Source organism: Salminus brasiliensis, chromosome 7 (genome assembly GCF_030463535.1).
Source record: "Salminus brasiliensis chromosome 7, fSalBra1.hap2, whole genome shotgun sequence".
In the NCBI taxonomy this organism is placed as follows: Eukaryota; Metazoa; Chordata; class Actinopteri; order Characiformes; family Bryconidae; genus Salminus; species Salminus brasiliensis.
The window spans coordinates 23,848,848-23,872,932 of record NC_132884.1 but is presented as its reverse complement, the minus strand read 5'-3'; the positions used below and the strand labels follow the sequence as shown (position 1 = coordinate 23,872,932).

Sequence of the window (24,085 nt, the reverse complement as noted above, 5' to 3'; positions counted from 1 at the left end):
ACCTTCTACAATAAAAAAAAACATGGTTAACCCTTTGGGGTCTAATTGGTCTTTAAATGCACTTGCATGTAACATAACTTGACTACCTGTGACATCACATGCATACCCTCTTTTGCTGATGAGAGGCAGATGCGGTCGTAAAGGCAGACTCTACAGATTCAGGAAAAGTTTTAACCATATTTCTGTTCTGTGTTATCGCAAAGATATTAGTAGAAACATATAATTTTAGGCGATGGCATGTTTGTAACCAGAAACATATTTGCTTGGTTATATTTGCTTTGTCATTGTCATTGGTTTTATATAGGCATGGACAAAACACTGCAGTGAAATGACTGGATGTTGCTTCAAATTGAGATGAATTTTTCAAATAACGCAGTATTAAACCATAAACTGCTCTGTTTCGATAAAAACACTTCCTATTACTGGATTACATAAATGCTTTCATTCATCAGAGTACCCCAAAAACCTATGTTATATGTCCGGACAGTAAAACAATGACCGATTGGTCAGTATTCCGAAGCTCACTATGACAATAACGATTAGTAAACAATGCAGTGCCTTGGTGGTAAAATCTGCCGGGGAGAACATTTGACCCAGTCTGATTCTGAATATTGGGTGGGGATGATGAGGATGATGAAGGTTTGGGGGATTAGGTGGGGTGGGATGGGGGGTGGATCCATTAACGGTGTAGGGGTCTCATTGTCTACTTGAAGTCAGAGAGAGGGGCTTTTTACGGGAGCGTGTGGGAGTTTCTGCCGGGCTCGACAAGCACTTGAGCCAGATGACTGATGCTGGGAAAGCAGAAGGAGATCATCATTAATTGATGCAGTGGCAAGTGTGGGTGGCTGTACCAGGAGGACGCAAACGCACACACACACACACGCAACATGCACTGTGCGCACACACACACACATACACTCACAGCTAGGAGTACAAAGGGCCAGGGTACTTACTGCGAGCTGTGTCTCGTAAAAGAGCACGGTTATGTTTGGATGTTCAGGCTGGATTGTTCAATGCCATTACAGCTCCATTATCAGAGCTTTGTGTTTTAATGTGTCTGTTAGTCACTGAGTGTCTGTTGTTTTGAGTCAGCCTGTGTGCCTTCGCGGCTTGCTTCAGATTTGGATCTGTATATGTTATTTGTTTCATGGCTGTTAGGTAAGGCAGTGTGTGATATGCTAAATGCACCATTCTTTTGTTTTAAACAGTGCATTTGATGGTGTGGATCGCCAGCCCTCTAGAACATGAAATTAACGTTAATGAACAAAAATAGACACAGCTTTCTACTTAAATCAAATGTAGTCGATCTGTCGAGACATATTTGGTCGCTGAGGTTTACTTCTTCCGTTTTGCAGGAGAGCTGTGTGTGGCTAATAGACTATGTCCAAATGTTTATGGACACCCCTTCTAATGAACACACTCAGCTACTTAACGTTGCACTATTGCTGACACAGACGTACAGAAGCACATATATAGCTTGTCCTGTCCTTGTAGAGAAGTATTGCCAATGGCAAATAAACATTAATCTATTGGCCAGATATGGGCTAGAGGGGTATAAAGCCCCCCAGCATTGAGCTGTGAAGCAGTGGAACTGTGTATTCTGATACTTGTGAGATGAGTTGGGGAGTTGGGCATGAGGTTGGGTGGTGATCAAAAATTATCCGACCTTACTAACATACTTGCTTCTGAAAGCAATGGAATCCTCATAGCAGTTCTCCAAAATCTAGTAGAATGGCTTCCTCCCTGGACAGTGGACACAGTTACTCCAACAACTGCAGGATAAACTCTTTTTGATAGCCTTGATTTCAAAGGAAAGAATGAATGAGCAGGTGTCCCAATATTTTTGTATTGACCCAATACTTTTCTCCAATATGTTGAATCCCATATATTAGCGTGGTGCAAACTGCATGCATAAATGATCACAAACTTGCTTGAGAACATGTCGAGTTGTTGATTAATCTTAAATAGACTTTCTTAAGTGACACTGACACTGTATGACATAGGGGTCATATTATCTATAAAAAAGGTCAAAAGCGTGTTACCATCAGTACAGTTTGAAAGTCAGGGATTTACCCTTCATGTGTTTAAGCTCTATTAAAATATCCATTAAGTTCAAGTTATTCATGTTCCAGCATCTGAAAACAACAGAAAACCTATTTAACAGAAAATATAATATCAGGTGGTTCAGTATTTAGCGAGTCCACAGCTTCCATTCCTGTCAGGAGACCTCCTTAGATTTGTTTTTCAGATAACTCTGCAGAGAGATCTTTTTACACCTACAGAAGTTCAGTCTTAGAAGTTAAAACATTTTCTGCTTCTCACCATCCACATAATCCCAAATATATTTAATGATGTTGAGGTCTGTTGAGGATTCGTGGGGTGGTCAGTCCATTGTTCTAAGAACCTCAGCAGCTTCAGCAGTCTGATTTGATCACATTTCCATTTCTTTTGCTCAATAATGGCTTCTTGATCAGCTCCACAATTTCAGTTGTCTAAACCTGAAACTGGTGAGCTAAAGCCAGAGCTGTAACTAGGGGAGCGGCTGCCCCGCTTGATCTGTCATCCCTCACATCCGGCGCCCATCGCTTCTCCGCTTGACAGTGGAATTTAGTGGCTGGGGGCTGGGATGGACGGGAGGTCCCGACGCAGCACCTTAACCGCGGAGATCCCCTGCAGACCGCCCACTCGTCCCCTGCCCACAGCATGTAACCAGCCACCAAAGCGGAGAAGCTGAGAGGCGCCGGGTACCGGTCAGGAGGGACGTCAATCTTTTATGCGGAGTGCCCTCAAGCTTGTATCTATATATAGACCGGTAACTCAGTTACAGATATCAGAACCTCAGTAAACCCTGAAGAGCTGTGAAACCACAAAAAGCTAAACAACGCAGCTTCTCCGTCTCAAGCTCTGTGTGGTGCCATGGTAACAGAAGAAAAAAATGTTCACCATTGGTAGAGGGCTGTCAGTTACTCACATTTATTAGAATATTAAGATCGGATGAGGGCATTTTGTTGATTTGTTGACCTGATGAGTGTTTTATCATATTTCTGCTTTATGTTTTCTTTTTAAACTTTGCTCAATAAAGTCGATATATCAAAATGTGCTCCCAGGGGCTTTAAATATTTTTTTTAACCTTTTGAAGTTTTGGAAGTTTTTTCATGGGTTTTCCTTCATGTTTCCTTATTTTATATTGATGAGAATTGATGATTCTCAGAAATATCTAAAACATTGTGATTTACTTAAAATTTAAGTGCATTACTGTGGTTAAAACAGTAAAGCAGACGTCTTAAAGCCTGAATGTGGTCTGTACTTTTGTCCACTTTGTAGGCCTGTTCTAATAATGACCATTTTGAAGGCTGACTGCATTTGGGATGAGGGAAAAATGACATAGATGTAAATTTCCACAGGACTATTTTTTGTGGGTTCCCAACTCCGCTGTTCTAAACAGAGTAGTAGTTTGTTCTGCTTACTGAATGTAAGAACCCCTAAATAAAAATATCTCTGTTAATTCCTCTAGTCTATTTTCCAAACCTTTCCCAAAAAAATTGAGCATAGCGTTTTGAGTCTGTTTATCGTGTCTGTGTAACTGACATGTAGGCCTGAGGGTGAAAGACTTTTCCTGCCCTTTCGTGCTTAACTGAACGATCCTTTCATGTTTGACAGATGTTTATGTTACTTCTTATGTTGTAGTGTTAACTGGCATGCCACAGGGCAGCAGGTGGAGGATTAAGAGTGTGTCCATGTGTATATTTATGTGTGTGCTGGTGTTTATGTCCATCAGACTTCATCGAGATCAGCTAGTAAAACTCTGTAGGCCGAGTACACAGAATGCTTACACTGACCAGCCTTAGCATATAGTGATTTGAAAGGTGTGCCTTATCCGTCTGCTTGAAATCTGTGTGTGTGCGAGTGCGTGTGGGAGAGGGATTCCCTGGTAATTGACATGCTGTAAAGCAGCAGGTGAAGGCTTGTTTGTGCTTTGCAAGTGACAGTAACCACAGGGGGAGGACGCTCTGTCAAATCCCAGCCCAAAGAACCAAAACTTGGCGCTCAGCTGAGACGTAGGGCCATCTGGTAATGACACCCAGCCTTATCGAAGCCTAACGAGCCATAGCGAGCCACAGTACTGGAGGCCGAGCTTGTGTCGTCTGCAGTTTGCCACAACCCCAGTTGTCTGGAGTGACTCAGTAGCAGTATATTTTGCATGCCGTGGTCAGCCGTAATGATGCCTGACAGCTTTTATCGAGAATAAGAAAAAGCAGCCACATTATTCCTTAGATCCATTAAGGAGAGGGAATGTGAAATCGGTGTGTTTTACATGCAGTGATCTTTCACCCCCTGGCTTAATGAGTGCTGATGAGCTCTAACAAGCTCTATTGTTCACAGTGTCGGAACAGCTCATTGGATGTCACAGAAAGGTGGGTGAGAATGAGCTGATCCTGCCATGATATGAGCTTCTGAAGTCTTAACAGGCTGAACAAGCACAGGACATCGAACCATACATAATGAATTAAGAATGCAAATGGGTTAGATAGCAACATATGTGCCACGTATGGTTGGAATATTGAGATTTTCCAGCCAGAGATGGATCTAAAGTGGTAAAAAAAAGTAAATATGACTATCAAACATGACCCACCTGCAGTCATCTTTTTTCAGAAAGCCTTAGGGAATCAGCCCTTTACATTTCCCACGTGATTTTCACCACAAAAACCACTCCCGCTAGTGCACTTTAATGAGTTATTGTACAAGTCTCATGGCAGAACAATTATAGGCTTTAAGCTGCTTCAATAAAGTTGCTTCCTCCCCCTGCTTGCCATAGCAAAAGAAGAAAAAAAACAGTAATAATTGTCACGATTTTAGACAAAGCCTATAATCAAGTCCCTTTTTGTGATTTAAAAATGGCCGTCTCAAGCCTGTCACCAGCAAATTGCCTGTGAATTATAAGATTATTGTGTAAGCTATTTAAGAAGCTTTGTGCAGGCCTCTTTTTCTTTGTCATAAAAAAGCCCTCAGCTAAGCTACATTTATTGTCATCTATTCGCAGGTCTCTGAACGCATTGTTGGAAATCTTTGTACAGTAAGAGCTTTCAGAAGTACGAAGGTGAGGGGAAAAACAGAGGGGATGTGTATGGGGGATGGGTAAAGTAGCTCCAGAAAGTATTTAAGAAAGTATTATATAAGTATTATATATGTCCAATATTCACAAGAATGCTCCAAAATCTAGTACAATGCTTTCCTTCCACAGTAGAGACAGTAGGATAAGCTCTTTTTGATACCCCTGAGAAAAAAACATTGATGAGCAGGTGTTCCAACATTTTTGTCCATATATATTCCATAAATTAGCATGGTGCAAACTGGTGCACACTTGCCTGAGATAATGTGGAGTAGTTCATTAATCTTAAATAGACTTAGATGATTTTTTTTACACTGTATGACATATATGACTATATAAAAAAGGTCAAAAGCACATAGCAGTGTGAAACATTAAAGACATATTATAAATACATTATTAATACACTCATATTTAGGTCTAACATTTTGTGGACACCTTTTCTAAAGAATGCTACTTTAAGTTGCACCCATTTCTAATTGACTAATGACAGTTGTGGGCTAGAGGGGTGTAAATCCCCTTAGCATTTAACTGTGGAGCAATGTGAAGCATCCAATACTTTTGGGATGAGTTGCTTTTGTCGCTGAATGCAATCAAATCCTCTCAACAATGTCCCAAAATCTACCAGAAATCCTTCCCTGGACTGTAGAAACTCTAAACATTAAAAAAAAGGATGAATGAGCAAGTGTCCCAATATTTTTGTCCACAGAGTGTATGTGTATGGGGATACAGAACGGTTTCAAAGCTACTATGTCTACAGAAAGGCCATTCTCGTACTTCTTGAAGCAGTCATTAGGGGTATTTTATGGGATATGCAGACCGTCGTTAACGAATCTTCCGTTTTTAAGGAAAGAGTATGACTCTCTGTTCTGTATTTTCCAAGTGCTGCGCTAGCATCCAAAGTGATCATTAGTGCTTTACAACAGCTGTCAGCAGTTAATTGTAGTTGTTTTTTACTCAAGAGAATAGTCCAGGATTTTGGAAGGAATAAGGAAAAAGAAGTAAACACGCTGATGTAAATCCTCCTTCAGTATTCTTGAAATAAACTTGTTAAGTGCTAAGGTTTACCTGGGTGTAAGAAAAGGCAACTAAGAGAGAATGAGCTTGATTAAATATTTAGACTGGCCCCAGTATTGAACCATGGCGAACCCCTGAGGAGTCGAGAAGTAGTGCCTTGTCTCTAGCAATACCAAGTGTTTTTTTTTTTTGTGGGACATGTTTAATTTTATGTAATTAGCATCTTATTTCATGCTTGATGAATTAATGCATTCATGGCTTTCACAGCTGATTAAACCCATCAGAGGTAGTTTTGTGTGTGGTGGTGTGTTGTGTTTTTTTTTTTTTTTGAATTCTTTAAAGTCCCTCTTACGTGATACAGTAATGACTCCTGTTCAGTGTGTTTACATTTGACACCCGTTTACCGGTCTTTTATATGTATATTAATGTTTATCTATGTCTGTGTGTGTCCCACCAGCCTTTGTAACCCTCCTAAACGGTGACCAGGCTCAAGATGCCATCCGTTCACTGCACCAAACGTCAGTCCGTGGCCGTGACATCACCGTCCAGCTGCAGCCCACAGACTCGCTGCTGTGCGTCACCAACCTGCCTCACACCTTCACCGCCGCTCAGTTCCAGGAGCTGGTGCGGTCCTACGGGAACATCGAGCGCTGCTTTCTGGTTTACAGTGAGCTGACGGGCCACTCCAAAGGCTACGGCTTTGTGGAGTACATGAAGAAGGACTCAGCCTCTAGGGCTCGCTCCGAACTGCTGGGCAAAGTGCAGGGTGACCGCATGCTCATGGTGCAGTGGACCGACGTCAACCAGCTGACCACTGCCGAACACCTCCACTCCAAGTGCCTGTGCGTGGACCGGCTGCCTGCTGATTTCGACGACTCAGAGGAGCTGGCACACATCTTCTCTGTACGCTACAAACCCATCTTCTGCCAGGTGAGCACCAGCAAGGGGGGTTGGATCATATTTAGGGACTTAAGCTTGACTGACATGGATAAAAAAGACCACAGGGTTATGGAGTAAATGCATTTCCCACCTGCCCGTGGAGCTGATAGTTATACACATGGAGGGAACATAGTCCTAGTGAAAATGACTAACCTTGTAGGTCTCTCCACTGTGTGCTGCACTTTTTGTCAGCGCATTATGACAAACAAATATATGTCTTGTCTTCTTATTTTCGAGAGTGGTTTTGTGTACTTGTGTGTGTGTTTGTGTATATATCACACTGCTATCTCAGTCTATTAGAGAAGTGCAGCATGGCTGAGTGTGGTTTTAGAGGTCAGACATCACTTCCAGACATAGTGTCGAGGGCTGGCGCTGAAACCTTACCCCCAGCTTGAGTTCTCCTTTGTGTGTTAATATGGCGGCCTTTTCCCTTACCTAGCCAACCCAGGCAAATCAATACTCCATCCAGCAACAGAGTTAGTCATGATGCAGAATCAGGTTTCCTCAGCCTACACCCTAATCAAAACCATTTAAAGCCTGAGGCTGAGACTGATCTTAGGCCTGCTGTTAGGAGCGGCTCCAGCCAACACAGAAATCAATACCTCACACCCTCACAATAACATGCTCCACTGTAGAGCTGCACCCACACCATGCTCATATGCAGAAGTGATGGAGGTGGATGAAGCGCAAGGCTTTGACCTCACAGTTCATCGCTGCACTCTTACTCACTCTGAGCTTTTAGGTTCCTGCTTTACTTTAGCCAGCGTGCACTCAATTATTCAGCATTCCGATTATTGGCATGCTAAGACCAGCACGGCTCAGGGCAAACAAGTCGACTGGTGAAAGGCTCTCTCATTTTATCTTTGAGAGATGGCAGAAAATGAGAAGTGAGGTGGGTGTGGTGGTTTTAATGAATAATTATCTGATTAATATTTGTTAGTTCACTGGTCTTCATGGCCTAATGATAGCAGTCACTGAGGCATGCAGTATTAAACTGTGAAATCTGAAGTACTAACATCACACAAGTCAACCAGTGAACTAATGAACATGAGCTATGAGTGTGCAAGAATGTGGTTCACCGGGCTAGGTAGTGTATATTCATTTGATAACAGTCTTAGTGTCTTAGTGCATTATGAGTAGTTAGCATTCTCTTCCAAGCATGTTGAACTATCCAATAATGCTGTGTTGGCAGATGTTTAAGAATCTAGGTTTCTTGGCTTTTTTAGTGGGTATTCATTAGAGAAGAGTTTTAATTAATAAGGAGCAGTTAGCATCTTCCTCCAAGCATGTTGAGCTGTCCTGTGATGTTGTTAATAAAAACAGCGATTCAGAAGACGTGGTTGTGCTTTTACACATGCTAGCCTTCAACCTCCCAGCTTTACTAGCATTGTGCGATAGAAGGAGATTTAGCTAGTTGATGGGAATAAGCCTGGGTTAAATTGGCAAGAATTAAATCCAGAACAAACAAAAATAGGTGTGATCTTCAAATTGAAAAACAACCTTGTTTACAAATCATGTCTGCTTCTGGAGCAGTCCACGCATGAAGGGTAAAATATAAAGGATGTCTGATAGAGTTTGCTGTTTATATGACCACTTGAATAATTTGATAAATGCAGAGATCAGGCAGTCACAGTATCATTTTAAGATTTGTGCGTATGTAAACACACTTACTGTTCCAGTGCCAAGCAGTGGAGCCAGGACTAATTCCGAATATTTCAAATCAACTGCATTTGTGATTCTTCTCCTCAGGGGCACCGATTTTTCTCTCACGCCTTTCGCCCACTCTTACACCTTAAGGGTGTCTCATCTCATCTCATTTTCATGACCTCAGACTCTTCTAAACAGGAAGAGATCTGAGTTTGGTTTGTTTGTGGGTTTCCTTAAAGGGGTCTGATGTCATTTGACGTGTTCCCATATGCAGAAGACAACATGACTCGTACGAGACCTCTTAAAAGGCTGAAACGGTCCAAGTATGAAAACACCTTAAGGGTACGGCACCCTAAGGGTCTCAGCATGGTTCGTTTGTGGTTGGTCTTGTGACTGATTGATTTGGCTATTGTGAAAGGAAAACAGCCCTGGTCTGCCTCACGTTTCACTTTGTGGTTAATGAACCTTGAGGCTTACTGTACAAACACAGCCACAACCTTCCAGAGCTTAGCGGGTAAAAACGAGCTCTTCAGGCTGCCCGCAGGTTTGAAAGTCTCACAAAGAGACAGCAGCGCTGTCATATAACAGCAGTAAGCCACTAAATCCAGAGTATTATCATGATTTTTGTCTTGATAAAAGGGTTAGACAAGGCATATCACAGCGTAGAGTGAAAACCCTACCGGACTGCCTCTCGAGTGGCTACTGCTTTATAAAACAGCAAAAAAATATTGTAAACAGTATAATAAAATACAGTGTTACATAGTGTTAAAACATTTTTCTGGACAAAGATCATCCATGTGTCCATGGTGTCTAACAGCTTTTTGGTGCAATTGGAACACATGGGGCTTGTAACATGGCTCATGAAGTCAGATCTGTTATATGATGAACTTGAACAGCGAATCTTCTCATAATTCAGTGTGCCCCAGGTGGGGGTCTGAGTTAGGCTGGAGCGATAATGTAAACAATGACAAACGATTATCATCTGCAGAATTATTTGCAGTAAATGCTATTATCGTGATTCAGATTTAGTTATAGAGTGCCCCATGTGAGCCTTACAGAGCCCTTCATTTGTTTTGGTCACTTTTAGTACTAATGATCTGCTCGTGTGTCTCAGTGGAGGAACAGTAGAAAAGAAAAGTAAATGTTGGTTAATGTTTGATTATGGAAAAAACAGGGATATGTTTAAGTAAAAGGGGGTTTAATCCATGAATTGTTCTCAGCAGTTACTGATTGAGGACGTGGCTGGATGCCACATTAACCTTCCCGGGCAAGCTTGATACTGTATCATCATACAGGGCTTCCATAATGTTCTGTGCACTATTTATCAAGATACAACTTTTCAGAATCAACCACATTTAAAATGCTGCAGAACTCAGAGTTCCATCTGTGAAAGCCTGTGCATTGCAGTGCAGAACTGCACTGTGCAGCTCAGAGTGTGGTTAGCGGTGTTTGCTAGCTCTGCTGTGTTCTGATACTCTCTGAACTGGGCTGAGTGATGGACTGTGGAGAGGGGGTTAATGGTGTTAAAAGTCTTTACTCTGCATTCAGCACTCCGGAGTGGATTTCAACACTGTCTTCAATGCGTTTCTGCAGCCGTCAGTGAGGTGCGTATTGCTATTAAGCAGTTGAAGAAGGAACTGCAGGGTCCGGTGACCTCTCGCCGATTCCACCCCTACTTTGAAATGAAATCGGCATGGGATGTCACGGATACCGTGTGACTGGGTGTCATGTGACACCAGTCCTTTGTTGCAGAGTACAAAATGATTATTATGGGCAAAAGACACGATTTGACTGATTTCTAAAAGGGCATGATAATAGGGTACCGGGCGAAGGGTGGTAGCATCTCAGAAAACGCTTCACAGCTATCATTGCCTGTGAAGTATCGCCAATATGTTGCCGTTTGCATCGGCACAGCCTGCACTCCTTTGAGCAATACCTTAGAAGAACCATAGTTCTGTATGGATTCAAAACTGGTTCTTCTATGGCATCGCTTTAAGAACCCATTATTTTTAAGAGTGTAGTCAGAGTTCTAAAGGAGGTGTTGTGAACAGAAAGTGGTCTGACATCTCATCAGTGCTGAAGAGGACCAGAAGCTTATGTCACCACACTGTGAACTCATAGCACTGAGGTCAGCTACAGCTGGTTTCCTTTCAGGGGGGTTGATTCACTTTACCAGAACTCAGAGTCTGATTCATTTAAAATAAACTAAATTTGAAAACACCATACGTCTCTCTGTTTTTCTGATTGTCTAATTTTTCGGAGAGCCTGGAGCGCTCATTGCAATGAGTCAGCATTCTTAGGATTGCTCTGACCCCTGCCTGGAAAGTGGCATCACACTTTCACATCATAAGAGTCAGGCGAACATACCCTCTACATACGTACAGTGTTCCAGAAATGAAGGCTGTTGCAAAACCACAGTATGTGAAGTGCAGGTCAGTGTAGCGCTGGGTGGGTTGTGTGCACACATGCTGAGAGATACTAGCCAGGAATTTGCTTACATGTGACATTTTCCTTTTCTGCTCATCTTATGGTTTTACACTGATAATCGAGATTATGATAGTTCCCCTTTTTTGTGCACCTAAATTAGTCACAAAACGCACACACACACTCACACACACCACCAACACTCTTTCTCTCTCTCTTTCTCTCTCTGCCACTCTGTCAGTTCTGTCAATATGACATGAAAGCTGACTGGCGTTAGGCCGTTTGACCCTTGGCTTGGCCTTTTCACACAGTTTTAGAGACAGTTGCCTTTGTCTCTTCAAACTGTCAGACACATGTTGACACAGACCTACACACAAGCACCCAAGCACACACACTCGCACATTTTTCATGTTGCAGATTTTTAAAATGCATTTCCAGCTCCCTGGATACAAGTGCCGTAAAAGGCCAGTAAGTTCACTCACACACACGTCACTTAGTCACTTAGTGTAATCATGAATGTTTAATAATGTGGAAATGTTAATATTGATCCTCTGTTTTGTTCGGGTTTTGAATTATTCAGTATTGCGTTTTGGGTCATTTTAAAAATTAATATGCTCACATTTTGCACAGCTGCATTAAAAATGTGGGACAATTTTTTTTCCATTTCCCCCCTCGACTGGTTTGTTGATCGCAATGCTCCTCGGGGGCACTGTTTTGTGCTGATTAGCTCTGTGGCTTCTCGTAGGCTCAGTGGAAAGGAGACTGTGTGGGGTTTATGGGTTTATGTAAGGGCATGTTTTTGATCAGAGAGCCTTTCAGAGGCTTTAAAATGCAGACACCACCAACGGACATAGTGGAATTTGCATACACTGAAAACAGTGGACAATGGATCCTGTGTGTTTTTGTGTGTTGATTTGTGTGTATGCTAGCAGATATGTTTTGGTAAGTAAATTTGGTCGGTTGGTGTAGCGTAATGAATGATAAGGTTGGTATAGTGTAATAGGAAACAACACTGCCCTCCCCTTGGAAGACTAGGGCTTGATTCCTTCAGCTGTAGAAATGTTTAATGGGGTCGGACAATATAATACAAGGCAAGCGCAAATATACTGGATCACCTTAAAAAATTATGTTTACATAACAGTGTTTACATGTTTTTTAAACTAGTAATTCCAACTACAGTGCCGTTAGTTATGAAGCTATAAACCTTTCACTGTTAAACTATCTCCACTGTGTACATCTTACAGCTGAGTCAACTTATAATTATTGAGTTTAGTCTGTCGCCATTGGCAAATTGGTAGTAATTGTCTCATGCAAGCTTAAAAAAAGCATGCATTTAAAAAACAAACTGCACTGACGTTGGGTTTAATCATTTCCCTTATACTGATGTTTCTCAACAAGTCCAGAAACTGAGTCAGCTGTGCTGGTTCAGTAAAAAGACAGCAACCTTTCTTTGTGCAATACAACTTCTTTGAGTAAAACTTCCATTTTTTCCCATTGGCTCTCGGCATAATTTTTTTGCATACTGGGAGTGTCCTCTACCGTCAGTCTTCGGCAGGGTATAGTCATTCCCCCCAGGCCGTATTCTTTTTGGTATTTAGTTGTATTTTATAAACTAGTTGACAGTCTGGCTGTACTGTTGCTGCTAAGTGGGAATATAGACTCAGTACTGCAGTACACTAACAGGAAGTATATAGCCATCTAATATAGTTTCCTGGCAGAAGAAAGGCTGGGATATTTTGTCCTGTATTAGTGGTAAAAAGATACTGCTTTTGAGGTGTAATTTCTAAATGATTTTATATTTGCTGTAACTAAATATTACTTTATATTATAAAAATTACTAAATAGTAATTAAAAAGGTAGACTCCAGCGTCCTGTCTAAAAATATTTTTTAAGTAAAGCTAACCATCCTAGTAGTGGTTAATTAGTCACATTGATTAATTGATAATAAATATGAAAGAGACAGAAAAATAAAAGCCACAATCATGTTAATTAATTTTCAATCATTTTATGTATTTATATTTATATAACTTATTTTTTAGCATGCCATAGCTGTCCAGTGTAATTAATATGAAATCAAATTGTGGCATGAACTCTTCCCAGACGAACTGAGAGCAAATTGTTGTTTCAAATGTATTGAGTAGATTCTATAGGTCTATAGGTATCACATCATGCCAATAAGAGTCATTTACCTAAGGGTAAGACTCCTCAGTTTTGTAATATGTACAGGACATACACAAGATTTAAATTGCGCCAAAATCCTCCCCTCAGAATCTCTTCAGTTTGATTTTCTTCCAAAGATCAGTAATTTGCTGCAGACTGGGGTAGGGAGCAGAAAACCAATAACCTTAGGGAAAGCCCTTGCACTGTATGGAACATATGTGTATGTGTGAGAGAGCGAGTGGAGGTGTGAACAGTATTGATTTTTTTGCTTGTTTTTAGGTCAGTAGGTACAGTTAGTGCAGACCTGTACCTCTGAAAAAGGTTCACTGGGGTGAATGGCAAATGAGAAGACAAGCAGCATCCCTGCCAGAACCGGCCTCTCTTACAGATCTTATATTTATTAATGTATTTAGTGAGTGGAGCCCCTTACATTCCTCCACTCTTCCAGTGCACATTACATTGTGTGAACATAAGGCATCAAGCAACAGAAATGGGTCAAATCTAGTATATCTTTATAATGTTCTATGAAAGGTAAAAGCCCTTTGTCCTTCTTCTACAAGGTTCTTCATTTGGAATTACTAGTATTTCTTGGCGAGTGTTAGATTAACAAGCTTCCACCGAGGCACATGAATCGGCACCACATCTTTTCAAAATGAAGCTAATGCAGTGTCAACATGCTTGGAGAAGACTACTAAATGGCAATTGTGTCACATCAGCTGGTGCTGGCTCGCAACACGCTAATCAAATGGGGAGAAGGTCTCTCCTGAACCCCTGGCCATGGACAGCTGTGGCATCAACGGGGATTGGACTCAGGATGTCCTGATGGTGGGGACTAGGGCTGCACAGTATATATTTTTTGCTGTTTTTGTTGATACAAAAGGGAAATTCCCACTATTCTCAGATTATATCTGCCAATATCGAGTATTTTAGTCCAATCTTGGATACAGAGTGCATTACTAATATAACAACATGTTGAATAATTCACGTTTGACATGAAATCTGGTGAAAAGGATTTAATATCACAATATATGTATATATATATATATATATATATATATATATATATATATATATATATATTGCAGGACAACAAAATATAGAAGAGTCAGCTTTTCCCAACATCATGCAGCCTTAGCAGGGCCAGTGGTAGTCTTTGCATGGACTGGTTGCAGGTTTTGCAGTGGTGCTCATGCTTGGATGGGGAATCAAACCTTTTATATTATATGTGTGTGTGTTTGTGGGATAACTTGTTAAACCTTTTGGGCATGATTTGTGGAATGTGGCTCAAGCCTGGTTTTGTTCTAATCTGCAATGTTTAAGGTGTTTCACCATAAAAAATTCAATTTAGTCCAGTTATAAGCTTAATCCATCTTTGGAAGACTTTGGAGGCCCTTTGCTTCCAAAAGATTTACAGCTTTGGCCCCCAGAAAATTGAGAAAAACCCTGAAAGGGATTTTTGAGTCGTTCAAACACAGTAGAAATGCTTCTCTGAGTGTGTGTAATCTGTGTGTTTGTGTGGCAGTGTGGGGCCATGACACACCAGTATAAAAAAATCCCGCAAGAAAATGGCAGTACCACTCCATCTATCTGCCTCTCATCTGTCAGAAACAGCCTGCTGCAGAAACCGCAAAACAGCATGCCACTGTACTGTCATTCTTTCCTTTTTACCTCTCTCTCTTTCTCTTCCACTCATCCACTCATCCCATGCTCCTTTTCACTGTGCTGCTTGTTGAACAATGTTTTAATTAATTTTCATGACCAGAGATTTATTTATTTATTTATTTATTTTTACTGAAGTTAACATTAAAGGTTCAGTTAGGCTGTATATACACGTAAAGGTACAAATGTGTGTTGGTCTGGGGAGGGGGTGGTGAGATGGGCTTGTGTTGAAAGCTTGAACCTGAGACAGTGTGTGCCCCATACACGGTGGACTCCTCTTCTGGGAGCAGTGTGTATTCTCTGGTTACTGTTACACAAAAATATACACATGCGCACACACACACATACACACAGCTGCTTGGCACTTTTCTACATGACAAATGTAAATGCTTTCCTGCTCTATATATAGACCATTTCATACACTGCCCTGTCTGTGTTAAAGAGCTGGCACACGGTAGCCTTAGGTAACACACTGCTCACTGCTGCCAAGAGCATACCAGTATTTGTGTGTGTGCATGTGTGTGTATCTGTGTGTGTGAGAGTGTGTGTGTGTGTGTGCGTATGCCAGAATCTTGTCAAATTGTACTCTTCAAGTATGCAAGGATGGAGTCTATGTGGCTGAATAGTGAGGTCCTGGGCACTCTTTACTGATCTCTATGTGGATCTGTAGTCTTGCTTAGTATGAGAACATGCTTTATCTTTAAGGTCATAACATCACTTTACATCACAGGATTTTATTAAATATTCAACAACAGTCTCTATCATACATACACTGAGACACCTGCTCATTCATTGTTCCCTCTCAAATAAAGGGTATTGTATTTTGTTGGTATAATTGTCGCTACTGTCCAGGGAAGAAGGCTTTCTACTGGATTTTGGAGCACCTACCTCATCCTCAATTCCCCAACTCATTACACATGTTATGCAAAGGACTCTCTAAACAGCTGCCCCATTACCAACCCGCTTCAGTTCTTCCTCACTTCCTTTTTCCTGCTACCTCTCTCTGCCACATCTTTCCCTCACTCACTCACTCACTTACTCTCTGGCTCTTACACTGTACTTCCCTACCTACCATTATCTCTGTTACTAACAGTGTCTTTCCATATCTCTCCATCTCTGTTTCTTCTAACACACACACACACACACACACACATATATACACATACACTTTTTTATTTTTGTGGCTCACACACTTGTCACTCATTCATTTCCTCATAGGCCTGCTGACACATGCCTGTTGGTGTCATAACCTCTGTCTATCTGTCAGTCTGTATTTCTCTCTCTCTCTCTCATTTTCATAACACCAACCGCCAGTGGCCAATCAATGCCACCCACTCATCTCTCCATTTCTCTCTCTGTCTCTCTCTCCCTCTCCCTCTCCCCCACTCCTTCTCTGCCTTCCTCTTATTCACTCACACTTGCTCTGAGAGGGGGGGGGGGGGGGCTGAAGTCTCCAGGGGGAAGAAACTGACTCTCCCTCTGAACTCCAGCGTTCTGCCTTTAGCTAAAATGCTTCTCTCCAGGCTGCAGGAGCGCTTCTTTCCATGAGTGTTGTGGGCCTGCCAGATACAGAGCAAGAAACACACTTGAAAACACACTTTAAAACACTGCTTCATGACATATTTGGCTTTCTTCTAGATTCTGGAGAGTTGCTGTGAGGATTTGATTCATCAAATCAAATCAAATTTATTTGTATAGCACTTTTTACAATTGTTATTGTCAAAAAGCAGCTTCAGACAATCAGTAATTTGTAAAAAGACAAGAAATCAACAACGTAAGAAGACATGAAAACATGATAAAGATCCCCAGTGAGCAGCCAAAGGCAACAGTGGCAGGGAAAAACTCCCTCAGAGCTGGAGGAAGAAACTTGGGAGGAACCAAGACTCACAAAAGGGACCCATCCTCCTCTGGTCAGAACTATTTATAAATTATTGCTAAAAGTCACCAAACCATCTATACTGTTGAACTGCTCAGGTGTGCAACATATTATAACATAACATAACATAACATTCAACATAATATGATAATCATGGTGTAGTATAGCTTAATATAGTCATGGCAGTGATGGTAAGAGTAATGATGGTTAATAGTCGTAATATTATTAGGGGCAGATAGAGATCATTTAGGCTGTAACATGCTCATTAGGCAGGTAGCAGTGGTAGGAGGGTGTGCAGCTGGTCTGGTGTGGGTGCTGGGGGAGCCTGGTGGTCAGATTGGTTGGTGGCAGCTGGTCTGACGCAGGTAGAGGGGACCCCAGCGGTCAGTACTCCAGCAGGCCGGGCTGGATGAGTGGGTGACCATTTGCTCAGAGAAGGTAAAGAGACAGAGTTAGTTCAGGTCAGGCCTCAACAAACTCAATTCCCCAACTCAACACAGTTCCACTGATCCAGCTTTATTTCGCTCTAGCCCACGCCTGGCATTAAGCATGGTGCCAGTAGTTTGATGATTATTTGTTCCAGAGAGTCCTATTCTATTGGCAATACTTTTTTACAGGGACTAGAACACAAGCTGTGAGTGTGCATGTGCACATTTGTGTCAGCAATGTGTGCAACTTATAGTATCTGAATTCATTCATTAGAATCCAGTGTGTTTCACATCAGGTCAGTTCCTGCCTGTACATTTTGACACTGTTAGTGCTCGGACGGCCTTGGGGTTGGATGTAGTAGCAGCGCAGCAGAGAATGCTGTGTTTTACATAAAATCTCTGGTGAATTCTTCTCTATTCCTGGTTATTTTTGTGTTTCACTCTGGAGATTAGCGTTTCAGGCTGGTAGATAACTGTGGGATAACTGTGTTAAATCATTTTAAAATTGGTAAAAAAAAAAATGTTAATCCAAGTAAACTAGCTCATAGTAATATTTACAAAAAATGCTGTGGTCATTTATAAATAATAATCTATTTGACCTATTTTAAGGCTCATATTATTCTTTTGCAGAATAATTAAAGGCTGTGGGTATCCAGAGAGTAGACCAGAAAGTAATTAGGTGCTGAAATGAACCTGAGGATGCATGAGGAAGAATAAGTAGCTGAAGGGACTTTGATAGTGGTTCTCCCACAGCCACCCCCCTCGCTCTCTCACACACACTCCCTCTTTCTCCCCCTCCCATCCCCTCATTTTATCCTGAGTGAGGATGGACTCCCTGGTGGCATTGTCAAAGGCATGACGCGCACAGATGAAAGGCAAAAACACCCCAACACATCTGGATGGTGTGTGTGGGTGTTGGTGTTTGTGAATGTGTAAATAAGTTCACCTTGTAAATGTGCTCGATTCCCACTGTGGACTCCAGCAGGACTGTGGGACTGAAAAACACTGCTTGGTAATTAGGGAGGGAGTTTGAGAGTGTATGTGCAGGTTAAGGTATTTGGGTGCGTCTGTGATTATGTAAGTTCATTTAGCACTCAGTGAGCCTGCCACTGCTGGTGGAGCAGGATTAGAACAGTGCAGTTAATGTGAGCCTCTGCAGGCATGGCTTTAGTCTAGTTCTGGGTGGTATTGACGAAATTAATAATCACAGGATTCTCCAAATATATCACTGTGATTAAATGATATTTAATTTAGCATTAATCTAGTTAATGAGCTCATTCTTTCTGAGCACTGCTACTCCAAGCTAAATGAATGTTTATATACCTGACAGAGCAGGTTTTGATTGAAAGGAACAGAGACACAATTTGACAGAGTTTTATCTTGGATCGTTTATCCCAGGTAATATATAATGACCTAATGTAATGCCTGAAGTTTGCTTTCTCAGCACTGGCGCTATAAGGCTAATGTATAGGATGTCTGTCAGTCATGAGCCTCTCAGCTCCACTGCACAACTACAGAATCATACTACAGACCCTATGCATATCTTAGCCAATTGACTATGTTTGGGGTAAGGATAAACCGGTGAGCATTAGATTTTTGACACATTGGGACATAGACATAGCATTTCACATGTAGGAATTTACTCAGTTCAGGAGCAACAACCACCTTTCTTAGTCATCTGTTTTATTCTTAAACAGCTCATCCATATTCACAGCCGCGTTGCTCTCATTCTCTGCCATTCATTGGTGATAAACTGCCCAGTTACAGTGGCATAAGATCCTGTGGTAATAGATTGTGAGAAACGCTATGCCAGTAAAATATCTTTGAGACTTTCCAAGGTGGGAGGATGCTTTGAAAGAGCTAGTGCTCCTGTACGCTAGCTTTTCATGCAGAGTGTATGTACTTCCGCACTTCTGAATTCCCTTAGCTCTTAGCAGTCCCTCAACATTACGTTATCAATTAACATTTCGAAAAAAACTAACAACATTTGACATTCGTTAATCAATTCAGAATCATCCATGTCTGCATCGAAATGCATCTAAGAATCCAAATTTCCCCCCATCCCAATTCACACCAATATTCTTGACACTTTATAAAAATGAGGCTCAAATAAATAGCTAATTAATTATTATCTAATAGTGGGTTAACTACTGTTAATGGTTAATTAATAAAAAAAAATTAATAGTTTTTTAAAATAAAGACTTTGTTAATTTGTACTTATTATATACATTATAAAAATGTCTATATATTCTGTATAATGATTTATTTTATTGTGTCGCTAACTCTGTTTTAATTACATTGGTAATACTCATATGCATATTATGCATGCATATTTAACAAGTGTTAACTATTAAGAATCATTAATAAACTATAAGATTTTGCAAAGTTGCTGTTCATTGTGGCTTATTATAATAAAGTGTAGCCATATTACATTTATATTTACGTGATCTCTCAATACCTCTAAATACAGCATACTGGTATGTCACCCACCACTACTTCAGTCCACAGTGTGTGGTTACCATTCTAATTTATGTCATTAATAATGTCTTCCGGTAACATCAGTCCTGTACTGTCCATTTGTAGCAATCAGTCTGTAGCAAATCTGAGCCTTGTCAATACAGGCCAAGTCTGTGACCTACCAGGAGCTGTGGAAAGCGTGATAAATAAGGAGTTGACCTGCTTCCTAGAACTATAGCATTCTCTGGCAGAGAGGAAGTCCAGTTTTAGACCTGGTCATGGCTAGAAATGACGTCACATCTGCCCTCGACGAGTGGCAGTGTTCACCGTCTCAGCAAAGCAGTTTCAGTCTGTTAATCAGGCAGAAGAGTAGCGCTGAAAATCAACAGCGCTGCCGCAGGAGGGCATACCTACAATACATAGCAGTATAGATATAGCCTGACTCTTGTCTCGTCTCTAAGATTTCACTTGATGTTATGATTTTTAAGGACAGGCTCATAAATCCTAATGACGATGTAATTTCTTTTAAGCAGAAACCATTACTCAGTCAAATGTTTCTCTTCCTAATTTTAAAAGTGCATTGGTGGTACTTTTGACATGGTCCTGTTTCATACATTTTCATTTATGACAATAATAAATGAACACGGTTTACTGCACCCAACCCAGAAATCATATTTTAATTGTGAAAGTTGTAATGAATAATCCAGTTTTTGTGTACTTGTGTAATGAGTTTTTAAGGTTGGTAAGAGGGGGAGTCTACTACCAACAGAGAATTCTGAAGGAGAATCCTCAAAGCAGCTTGTGTTCATTGTTTGGTGCAACCCATTGATATAATGTTTAATTTAAATGTTTTATATTCAATCAGAACTAAGATAACACTATACAAACAGAAGAAATTCACCTTTATTTTTATTTCATGTATACACGCAGCTTTTCCCCCATTTTCTCCCCAATTTGGTAATCCCCCCATTGTATGCAATGCCTCGGATGCATGAGCAGTCAAGTCACAATTTTTTCGAACGGCTGCCGATGCAACATCGCCGGGCAACCAACGCACCTGGAGGGAAGTGCCCCATACCCGGCTCCAACGAAACAACCTGCAGACGCCAGTGACTGCCAGCACCGCAACGAAGCGATGGGGAGGGAGAGCAAGGCCAATTGTGCTTTCTTGGGGCCCCGGCTGCCAATGGCGCATCTTAATTTTTTTAAGAGTGCATATTCAGATTTGGTTGCTAATGATATTCATTTACACAAATGAAATGGGTTAATGTGTGTAAATCAATATTGGTTGCAAATTAGCTAAAATTGAGCTTTTGTCTGAAATTGATGTAGAACACATTGATTTCAATGGCCTGTAATAAATGCCCATCTTTAAATTACGTTACAAGTAGTAATTGTTGGGGACGAAGCACCCGCCACACACCTAAAAATAAAAATTAAAATGCACATACAGGAAGGAAAGGGCTTTCCTCAAAAGTATTGAATGTAAGAATGGTGATCATGTCTTTATGTGTGTGTTGTAGTTGGCGCAGGATGAGGGCAGTGCAGTGCGGGGTTTTGCAGTGGTGGAGTATGAAATGGCGGAGCAGGCGGAGGCCATGCTGCTCGAAATGGACCGACACATCATACAGGGCCACGAGATCCGCCTGTCTCTGTGCAGCCCTGGAACGGCCGGCCGCAGCACACTCGCCGCACTCATCGCTGCTCAAGGAGTGGTAAGACACAAACACACACAGGTTGATTTTTTTTCTGTACATTTATGCCGGATGAAGTAAATAACTTTCCCAGTTTTCCAACAGCATCTTAGGGTTAAGATCGTCTTAACTGGTAGAGAGAGTGTTCAGTGTGATGCTCACTCGATCGTTAAAGAACCTTTTTTGTGCTAAGAAGCTTTTGGTAAAAACCCAGCCCTGTTCTGTTTGCCTGTCCTCATACACAAAAATCAGTTTGGACAGAAACACTCCTTATGTTCATCAGTGGATTTGTAGTTAGCATCCAGTAACTGATTTGGTAAATGTCTTATTAATAATGCTTTATGTATAATCAAGATTAGGATTATGATGAATATGGCCATACACAGTCTGATGCAAAAGTTTGGACAACCCTGGTGAAATGATGTGTATTTTCAAAGCCGTAAGTGAACAAATCCGAATGTAACTATGGCAGTGTTCTGCAATTCTAGACCACCATTTCTATATATTTGTTAATATAATTGTTACCATAATTGCCGAAATACAAGCATGTATATTAGTGAGACATTCTCATTATTAATCTTGGACTTCTTGTTTAGAAGAATTGAGCGGAGTACATTCTGAGGCAGTATAAAAAAATGTAAACCTGGTCAGACAACACCAGTCATGAGTTTTCCTATACACACTGAATCATTTAGTATCTTAAAACTTTATTTGATGCTAAGAAATGGAATCACTTCCCACTCAGCTGAAGATTATCCATTAATAGACTTTTTTGGAAATCTCTGAACAAATATAACATATTAGCATCAAAATAAACATGTGGCATTAGTCTATTTAGAGTTATACCTGTAACTGTGTCTATTAAACAAACATGAAATAAATAAGCATTAAATAGACTGCTGTCTCTGGACAAGGGGCATGCATGTCAGCTGGTCTTGAGGTGTATTTGCGCATGAGCTGGCAAGCACTCTGTTTACATGTGGGGGCTCACTGCCTACTGATCCCACGTACAAAGAGAGGAACTCCTTCATAGACTAGAGCTTCCAGACACAGTTCACAATGTACAGTGGCTCAATTCCGATTGAATCAATTAAGATCTAGCTCTGGACATTGTCCCAGCCTTACTCATGGGAACACATGGGAACTGGATGAATTTGGGCATGTGGGCTAAAAAACTCAATCTTGTACCGTCGACTGCATGGAATCATAAACAGCATTTCTAACAGTGGGGAGTTTGGGGACCAATATATATATGCAGTATAGGCAGTCCTTGCGCAAGGTACATCAGTAAGTCAGTCAGTCAGTCAGTCACTCACTCACTTAGCTAGTCAGTAAGCGAAACTGGGAATTTGGGAATTTCCCCACTGCGGGACTAATAAAGGACTATCTTATCTTATCTTAACTGCTTCTTGTAGGCAGTGGTTGGAGCTGCACTGAGGAGTAGGGGAACCAGATCTGTGTTCTTCTTGTTGGTTCATTATATTCATGGTGTAAATGTTGTTTACATTTATTGTTTTATTTATTCTAATATTAAATCTTTTTTTTTTTTTTTTTTTACAAGTAAAATGCCCTTATTGCCCATATAAAGCACTGCACACACACAGACTCTGACTAATAAATACAGGAAACCTGTAGTAAATTAATTTGCCTCTGCTTTTCAAGATGGAATAAGAAAAAAGAAACTCTCAAAAGCATACACAAGCTCTTACACATACGCGTACACACACACATAGAGCTTGAAAGATGTGAGGGTGAGGCAAAGGCAGTGGCAGTTTAATTACAGTATTCACACAGTGTGCTGTTGCAGACATAGTCCTCTGTGCTGCATTTCCCAGGCTGGAAATAAAGCTTGCTGCTATTTTAGAGATGTGGGACCGATACGGTGGAAACCATGCACCAGGCTAATCTACACCAGCATCAGCTCAAGCAGCAACGCTAGGAGCCATTCTCATTCTCATTGATAGTGTTAAACATTCTACGAAGCACACACTTACACACACACGTGCGGGACTCCCACCTGCCGGTAACATGCAGCTCGATTTTTTTTTGGAGCGTTTCTTTAGAAAAGTGTTACTTTCATTGTTCAAGAGACCAATGAGAAGAAAGAATCCCACACACACCCGCCCACACACTCGCACGTTTTTGCATGTTCTCGGGTAGTCGTCTCGGCGGATTTGTGTCAGGCATGGATTTTTTTTCCCCCACCGATCCAAATAGGTCGGCTTTCTTCTTGAATCAATGCTTAATTGTGTTTATCGAACTTTCTTTATTCCGTCTTCCTCTCCCTTGGACATAGCTGTGTAGGCAGTTCTGCTGTTTTCCAGCCGTCGCTACATCAGAGCCTCCGTTGATTTAGCATCAGCGGAGGAGCCACAAAGCAGGGAAGTAAATATCTCAAAGGCCCCTGTTTCATTTTCCATTTTCTATCAGTTTTTCCTTTAGATAAAAATAAGAAAGTGCATACATCCTCCTCCCCTCTGTTCTCGTCTGCTCTTCTCCTCTCCATCTTTCCTCTCTCTCTCGCTGCCCGTCTCTTTTTGCCTACTACTTTTCCATCCTGCTGTAAAGCCTGCTATCTATCTCCCCCTCTCCTTGAAGCACGTCAAACCAAACAGAAGGAATGCAAGTTGACATTTCTCTGCAGACCTACCCCTCCAAGCCACAAGCAGCACTCTGC

General features: G+C 41.2%; 1 protein-coding gene across 1 annotated transcript in view; it reads left to right on the top strand.

Annotated features, from left to right (window-relative positions):
• The window catches only part of raver2 (ribonucleoprotein, PTB-binding 2), an 81,313-nt gene that overhangs the window by 31,774 nt on the left and 25,454 nt on the right, over nucleotides 1-24,085 (top strand). Inside the window, exons 4-5 of the mRNA XM_072684255.1 lie at nucleotides 6,582-7,054; nucleotides 21,238-21,429. Of these exons, the coding sequence (XP_072540356.1) occupies nucleotides 6,582-7,054; nucleotides 21,238-21,429 (665 nt within the window). The remainder of the gene's footprint in view (nucleotides 1-6,581; nucleotides 7,055-21,237; nucleotides 21,430-24,085) is intronic.